This window comes from Solanum verrucosum, unplaced genomic scaffold (genome assembly GCF_900185275.1).
Source record: "Solanum verrucosum unplaced genomic scaffold, falcon-dt-bn FXZP01000026.1, whole genome shotgun sequence".
Taxonomy (NCBI): domain Eukaryota; kingdom Viridiplantae; phylum Streptophyta; class Magnoliopsida; order Solanales; family Solanaceae; genus Solanum; species Solanum verrucosum.
In genome coordinates, this window is record NW_026020285.1 from 1,954,647 (window position 1) to 1,963,345 (window position 8,699).

Sequence of the window (8,699 nt, forward strand, 5' to 3'; positions counted from 1 at the left end):
TTAAAATACTGATGAACCATCAACAAATGAAGTACAAGATTTTAGTATAGTATTCCAATAATTGTTGTCGTTGTTGTTGTTGTCTTCTTCTTCGCAACTTCCAAGAACATTTTCCAAATGTGTAAACCCTTGAAGAGTATTCAAACTTGGATAATTAGAATATGAAATACCATTAGTATTATTCTCCATGAAACTTCCAGCACCAATCAAACATGAATTGTCGATTAATCCAGCTCCTGAAATATTATTATTATTTGGTACCATAATTAACGATAAATTTGAGGTGGATGTTGGAGAATTATCGAAAAAATTATCTTTGGTAATTTTTGGCATAATTGACCAATTTGCCCCTCCTTGCCATGCTTTTAGCACATCAAGACAAGGTGGTGAGGGTAGTTTTGTTTGAAGGGGTAGTAAAACATTTGTAGTAGTAGTAGTGAAATTATTAGGACCAAAGTGTATATTATTATAATTATTAATGTTGTTGTTATTGTTCAAAATAATTTGTTGTTGTTGTTGCTGTTGTTTTTTGGATTCGCGAACAAGCCGAGCTTCAGCTTCTAGACGAGCCTTTTCCCACTGAGCCATGTGGCTTAGGTTTGCGGAACCAAAGATGTTGGATTTTGGTTTATGAGTATTTGGATCAATGCCCATCTTGGTTAATCTCTTTTTCAAGTGCGTGTTCCAGTAATTCTTAATTTCATTGTCCGTTCTGTTGGCCAAATGAGTCGCTATAGCTGACCACCTATACGATTGAAAATCACAAATCAATATTAGTATATGTTTACTACTTCCTATTAGTGTTAAAATAATGAATTTATATTTTATGCGATAATAGCATAACACAAGTTAAATTGATATGTAAAAAAAATCTTTTAATGTCAACCTATAACTTAGAAAATATAGTAACAACCAATTAGAGTGTGCAAATGATCAAATATCTATTAGTTTATATAACTTAAACTCGATATAAACACTATATAATTATAAGCTCATATATAGTAATAAATTTGTGTCATGAAAGTTATCTGTTACCATATGTTAACATAATAGACCAAAAACATAACGTTGAATGTATTTTTATTATAAATTCTGACTCCGTCACTTTATATAAAAACTTTGAGAAAAAGAGGAAGTATCCAAAGCAAAAGTTTGTAGGGGAAACAACGTTAGACCATTTTTATACATGTACACTTATGTTGAATGAACAGTACAAATTAATTAAGGTACATATTCTGTTGACGTATTGAAAGAATTATAGGTAGTACTTTTTGCTCCATATTATGTTTACTACTATTCAATCCTATATTATTCGGACTCTTTAAAGATATTATCAGATATCTGTCAAATTCTTTAAAAATAGTATATTTTTAAATGATCTGAGACATATAGGACAACATTATTAAAGAATAATTCAACCTTTCAATGGTTGTGCATGAATAGTTGGGTTGTTATCGTAGCCACATATAGTGGAGGATGGTCAATCAGACACCTTTCGTCAAAAAATTATACTCCTTCTGTCTCAATTTATGTGACACTTTTCGTTTTTCGAGAGTCAAATAGTTTAACTTTGATCGGAAATTTGCATATGAAATCTTCAAATTTTTTGAAATGAAATTTATATATTTGTAAACTACGTAAAAAGTACTATAAGTCACAATAATTAATAATTCAAAATGTTAAAAGGATCTATGAAAACTTACGGTCAAAGATAGACTTGTTTGAATCTCAAAATTCGAAAAGTGCCACATAAAATGGAACGGAGGAAATACTATGTATATAAAAAATTGTACAAAATATATAAGTCAAAAAATTATTTTTCATACATATATATTCAATCTTAGACACCCTAAACGAAATTTCTGACGTCATACCTGTTACCAAGAAGGGCATGGAGTTGAATGATTGTTTGTTCTTCTTGCAAACTGAATTTTCCTCTCTTAATATCAGGTCTTAAATAATTTATCCATCTTAATCTGCAACTTTTTCCACACCTCTTAAGTCCTACAATATATAAAATCAAAACTCCATTAATGCAAAATTAAATAACAACTTTTTAAGAATTTAACTTATGTGCACTAAAAAAAATAATATACATATTTTTACACTATACATGCATATGTCATCTGAAAAGATAACTATTAGGTAATTTAACTAACTTTTCATCAGAATTTTTTTTTGACAATCTGAAAAAATAAATATGTTATTGCTATAACATGTTAAAATACACTAATAATATAAAGATTTTTCTAGGCTATCAAAAAAACTCCAAGTTTTAAAATGATATGAACAAATTAAATGGATTGTTAAGTTATAATATTACCAACTTTTAGAGTTTAACTTATATATTCCACAACAAATAGTGTTATATACATTGATCAAATGTGTAGGGATCCACTATATAAATCTTTATTATTCACTTAAATTCAATTCATGTCATAATCATATCAAATAAAAATAAGATAAAGAATAAGTTAAATATATGTTGTAATAATAATAACAATAATATTAGAAGTCCTTTAACAAAACTAATTAATCTATTTCCATTATATTAGATATCATCTATAAAATCCTTTTTTCTTTATTGTCTCATTTCATTCAAAGCTAATTCTGCATTGATTTTCAGAACTTATAGATTTTTCAAGACAACTTCTTTCATGTGATTTTAGGTCTACGACACCCCCTTTTAACACTTTCAATTACCATAGTTTCACACTTACGAATTAACACATCTGTAGTTTGACACTCGACGTCAAACATGATCAAACCATCTCATGTATGCATATATAAGGCAAAAAAGTTCCAAACTAACATATCACTTAAAAGATAACTATTAGTAATCATCGTTGATAAAAAAAAAAAGATAGGATTGATTAAAACCTGAAAAGTAAAACATATTACTAGCTATAACATGTTAAAATTCTTTATACTGTCAATATATATTACGTACCGGCATTAGTTGGCAAAGCACGCCAGCTACCACATCCATTTTTTTCTATGTAATCCATGAGTTTTTGGTCTTCTTCAGGAGTCCATGGCCCTTTCTTCAATCCCACTTTCTCACAACATGGTGATCTTCCCATTTTCTTTTGGCTTACAAAGAGAAAAAAAAAAGTTTTAAAAATATAATATAATGTTTTTTTGTGATTAAGTTGTGTTGTTATTTAGTAGACAGCCAACTTTGATGTATAAATACACCCAAGAAATTAAATGCTAGCAGACAGTATGAACACAGATTTATGATACAATAATAAGTTTTCTAACAAATGGAATAACTGCATTAGGTTCAAACCCAACTCCCTAGCTAACTTAGTATTCTCTACTTCCCTTCCCTTGATGTTACATGGTTTTATTATATCTGTGATAAAGCGGTAAGTACTCTTTATTCTTAATCAAAGATCTTGAGGTCGAGTTCGAGTTTTATTGGTATAGAGTCGTCTTTGTTAGAAAGTGTTTTACCCTTAGTATGAAACTTCCCAGTACGAATCTAAATGTAGACATTTAGTTAGGTTTCAATACGGGTACCGATCAAGAAAGCCTTTGTAAGAGAGCCCTTATACCCTCAATATAGGACTTTTCGACACGATTTTGTATTTAGTCGGGTTCTAATAGTAGGACTTTCCAACATGAATCCGAATTTAGAGGAACCCTAATCCTAATGTAGGTATCAGATACAGAGTGGAAAGTCTTTGTTAGGGAAAGTTTTATTCCCAATGTGGGATTTTCTTATACAAATTCGAATTTAGGCATGCCCTAATATAGCTATAGAACACTGAGTATAAAATGAATAATTTATTAATTTTTTTCTTAAATAGAGAAAAGAGATTTCAATTTATGTATATTCCAGGCTGGCCTATATAAATAGAATTACTCCTCTAGTATTGTTTATTATAACTACTTAACAGTACGAATGACTACTACAAAATTTATTGGATGAAACAAAATAAAGGTTGAGGCACTAAAAACATAAACAAGTTGTCTCACTTTTATGTATTGATTTTTCTCTCTTTTTAGTGTTTTTTCCCTTATTTATAACATAAGAAAAATAATTTCTTTGTGCTTTCAACCAATAGAAAATAAAAAAAAATGGTCTCTTTATGTTTGAGGATACATTTATTTTTGGCTCCTAAGTAGCTTTGGTCATTTAAGTTTGTTGAAAGTGACCATTTTTTTTATGTTTTAGTAAAATATTTAATAAGTTCTAGCTATTAGATATAATGGAAAATATGATTTTTTTAAAATTAAAAACAACACAAAACATATGATTAATAATGTCTTCAAATATTTCTTTTATTCTAGTAAGAAATAATAATTATATGACGCTTACGAAGAAAATAAAAAAATAAGTGAAATAAGTTATGTGTAAAATATTTTATTATGGAAAACTTTTTATTTAAAGGAGTAAAAATCATGACCTACCTCTGCTAATTTTTTCTTAAAGTTTCACTAAGAACTCAAGATTTTATTTTTTACATTATAACTAAATAACCACGTAAACTAACTCTATTTTACCCTTCCTAGTTGAAACTATCTTTTCAAGATTCGATTTAATTTAATAGCATTTACAAAATAATCTATTACTAAACATCTAATAATGTAAAAGGTTATAGAATTTCGAACAAAAAATCAATCTAATAATGTTAAGAATTTGATTTTTATATAATCAAATGATCCTTATTTGAGATATGTTAAGAGTTTGATTTTTATATAATGTTTGTTATGCTTGTCAACCATCAAAATTTTAAATTCAACATAACTCAATAAAGATAACGAAACTCATAAAAGAAGTACTATTAAAAAGAGATACCGAAAATGAACATATATTGATTTGAATTACTTTATTTGAGCTACTAGATATTTGAGAGTTATAATTTTATGAAGATTTATTGTATCGCAAAAATTTATAAAATTCAGACTTAAAATAATATGTTAAGAAACATGCATTATGAATTTTTTTATGAAATACTTTAAAATTCACATTTTTGTGTGTCAGAGATGAGAATTTTTTTTTTTTTGATAACCAAAACATTTAAAGAGATTTGTAAAAAATTTGACGAAATGATCTGAAAGATCCTTATATTTAATTCGAATTGTCAATTGAATTCTTCTATTGACGATTTTACCAACTAAACACATAAATCAAATGAAATACAGTATTTTAAATTTCTTTCTCATCGCATGTAATACAATAAACTATATGTGAAATTCCACATCCTTTTTAAAACATGTCAAAAATTAAATATTAAAAAATAAATAACATACAAAGAAAATCCATTTTCAACCCAAAAAAAAAAAAACCAAACAAGGCCATGTTCACAACTGTTTTATCATTTTGTAAATTCTCAACCAAAAAAAAAATATGAAAAGAATTATTGCCTCAATAATACATTGTACGGACAAACAAAACTGAAAATCTACTTCTTTCTTAATTCTCAATATTCAAAATGGTTAAGTCATACAGAACCACTTAAAGTTGTTTGAATATTTCATTTGAATACCTCAATTAAGATTGATACCTATTGAACACTTTTACTCATTCGAATTTGAATCATTTGAACACTTTTTTGACAACCAGTTAAAAGTGTTATATGTGTAATACACTCGTGATGATGTGACGAATTAACGACAATACATGTGGAATTTTGAGGGAAAAAGGAAAATCTCCTTTAATCAAATTATCGTCGTCCACTCACCGTCATCGTGGTCGTCGTTTTTCTAATTAATTCAACTATTAATTTTTCCAGATCTGATTTTTTTAAAAATATGATACATTTGGGTTTAGCTATTTATTTTTCCGGTGAATAAAGATGATAATGACTACCAAATTTTAAGAAAATGGAGGAGGAAATGTAATGGTGTTCTCCAGATGAAATCGACAATGGTAAGGGAGAGGGAGAGGTGGCTTAAGAATAGAGAGAAGAGAAGGGTAGATGATGGTCGGGGAGGCGGCTAAATGTGTGTATGGCATATTCTTTGCCATGTCAGCGAAAAATGTTTAATAGATATTCATTTTAAATAATAAAAGTGTTCAATAGGTACAAACTTTAATTAAAGTGTTCAAGTGAAATATGCAAATAACTTTAAGGGGCTCCGTATGACTTAAGTCATTCAAAATCAATATAAATATACAAAACATACATCACATCCGTGTGTATATTAGATAATATAGGAATCTGTATTAGTACGAGTTCAAAATATATTATTCTTTTTTATCTCAATTTATATGATATAAATAAAATTTTAAGAGTTAATTAAATATTTTTTTAATCATAATTTTAAAACTAATTTTAATTGTTAATTATTAAGATTTATAATGTTTTTGACGTAATTTACAAACATATAAATTATTCTAAATGTCTTTATTCCCTTTATTTCAATTCATGTTGGAGAGTCAATCAAATTTTCCTTTGATCGTAATTTTTATGTCACGAGTCCAATATATGTTCTCCATCTATCTCAATTTATGTGATACAAATAGAATTTCAAGAGTCAATACAAAATTTCTTTGACCATGATATTTTTTATAAGTTGTTAATTATTATGATTTATAGTATTTTGAAGGTAATTTATAAATATATAAATTATTTGAAACTACTTTTAATTATTGAAAATAATTTTACTCTTTTTATCCTAATTTGTGTGGCACGGATGAAATACGACGAGTCAAATTAAATTTTTATTTGACCATAAATTTTTAATATAGTTTTAAAAAAATATTTTAAATTATCATATTGTAATTTATAATACTTTTTACCTAATTTCTCCCACTATATATATAAAAAAGTTCATTTTAATAGTTTGATATTAAAATGACCAAATAGCCTTTAATGTAATTTCAATTCCACAAAGAACATATGTCGATCATGATACGTATGCTTGTGTGAACACGTATATAACTTGAGAAATGGATTTGAGTGAATTTTTGCATAATTTCTTTTCCTTTTTTTTTATTTTTTATCTTTTCATATTTCTTTACTGATTATATATATATATATATATATAAATGAAAATTACTAAGTCACGCTCTAAATATGCATATACATCACACATTTCTCCTTAGCAATGTTAATGCCATGTAAGTTCGATCAATGGTAAGAATCAGTGGCGGATCCAGGATTTCAGGATTGTGGGTGCTCCCTTAGCTATAGTGGCGGATTGAAAATTTCGATTAAGGAGTGTCAAAATATAAAGAAGTAAAATCGTGTAGAAGCTAAGGAGTGTCTATATATATATATATATTATTTTTAATTGTTTTTACCTAACTACACGTATAATCTTCCGACAAAGAATTGTCGGTCGACACCCCTCGAGTATATTCCGTTATTGCTTAGCTATCAATCACAAATATAAGTGCACAAGTTTAACACTATTAAACTTGTTATGAAAAAGGATAATCATATTTAAGCACGATAATAAAAAAAAATAAAGAAGAAAAATTACAATAAAAACTATCTTGGATAAAAAAAAAATGATAAAAAAAGTTAGAAAAGGCCACTAGCGAAAGAGAAAAGCCAACAATCTGCATGGGAGAAAAAAAAATGAAGTCCAATTAGAATAAATAAGTAAGAGAAGAGCTTATTTTTAAACTAAAAATAATGTCTTTGGAGGGAATCGAACCTCTGGCAAAGAAATAAAAAGAGTGAAAGACCTTGAGCACCCACAATAAACCACCACGCCAATTAAGTCATTGTTCCTATGCATGCTCTCTAATAAAATATATACAATTCTTCTTTCTTTCTATGTAAATATATATAATTCGATACGAGATTAATGGGTGTTCGAGCACCCATGTAGGACCATGTAGGTCTGCCCCTGGTAAGAATTCTTTAAAATATTATACAGTATTGAGTTTAAGTATTTTGTTAGCAAAAGTTTGAGTAGAAGGATTCACTTGATAATCTAAGGGCCCGTTTGATCAAGCGATATGAAATCATAATATGAAATTATGAGTTAAAGTTGAAGTTTTGTTTGGACATGCAATTTTGACTTTTTATGTTATATGTTTTCTCATAAACATAAAAACTTCATAAATTGTAAAACTATTAAAATTGTCTCAATTATTTATACAATCTTACCAAATAAGCAATATAAAATCACATAATACACTATCACAAAGCTATTCTAAAAAAATACATGTATAGATCAAACTTTAATTCAATTAAAAAAAATTGAAAGTTGTAGTGTACTAGTCTTTAGGATAATTCTCTCACATAGTACGAACAATCTTTTCACATTGAACTTACATATCTCGATCGTATGACCGAGAAGACGAACCAACATTGTTACATTAAGTCATTTGTTGGTCAATTTGGTTGGCATATAAATTTGATCAATAATAATGAATTTGATGAATATAAATGGTAAAGTATGAATTGATTTGAAGTAATAATAAATTGTATGTTGGTGAGAATAATTGTTACATGAGATATAAATGGTTTAAAAATGAATGATATGAATTATAGATTTTATTTACATATGAAATAAATGGTTAGTAGATATAAATGAAGGGTTGTTTTTACAAAATATTAATTTGTGGGTCATTTTTTTGTATTTGAAAATTTTCAAATTATCATTTAAAATTTCCAAATCACATTTTTTGGAGAATTTGAGATTTCACGATCTCATGATTTTAAATCATGAGATGAAGTTGAAGTTTTGTTTAGACATGCGATTTGATCTTTTTATGTTACGTTGTATAT

At 27.2% G+C, this 8,699-nt stretch overlaps 1 protein-coding gene across 1 annotated transcript; it reads right to left on the reverse strand.

The window, feature by feature from the left end:
• On the reverse strand, window positions 1-3,106 carry LOC125834240 (transcription factor MYB106-like). The gene is made up of 3 exons (XM_049513410.1): window positions 2,951-3,106; window positions 1,875-2,004; window positions 1-745 (listed from the first exon to the last, which is right to left on the reverse strand). Exons 1-3 carry the CDS (start codon window positions 3,081-3,083, stop codon window positions 1-3), a joined length of 1,008 nt encoding a protein of 335 aa, XP_049369367.1. The 5' UTR covers window positions 3,084-3,106.
• Between the last annotated feature and the right edge of the window lie 5,593 nt (window positions 3,107-8,699).

Excerpts from the sequence above, each read along its gene's own strand:
- LOC125834240 (XM_049513410.1), bottom strand. The coding sequence starts at position 3,083 with ATGGGAAGATCACCATGTTGTGAGAAAGTGGGATTGAAGAAAGGGCCA. Across the intron at positions 2,005-2,950 it reads TGCTTTGCCAACTAATGCCG|GACTTAAGAGGTGTGGAAAA; the intron begins GTACGTAATATA and ends TATATATTGTAG. Across the intron at positions 746-1,874 it reads CATGCCCTTCTTGGTAACAG|GTGGTCAGCTATAGCGACTC; the intron begins GTATGACGTCAG and ends TCAATCGTATAG.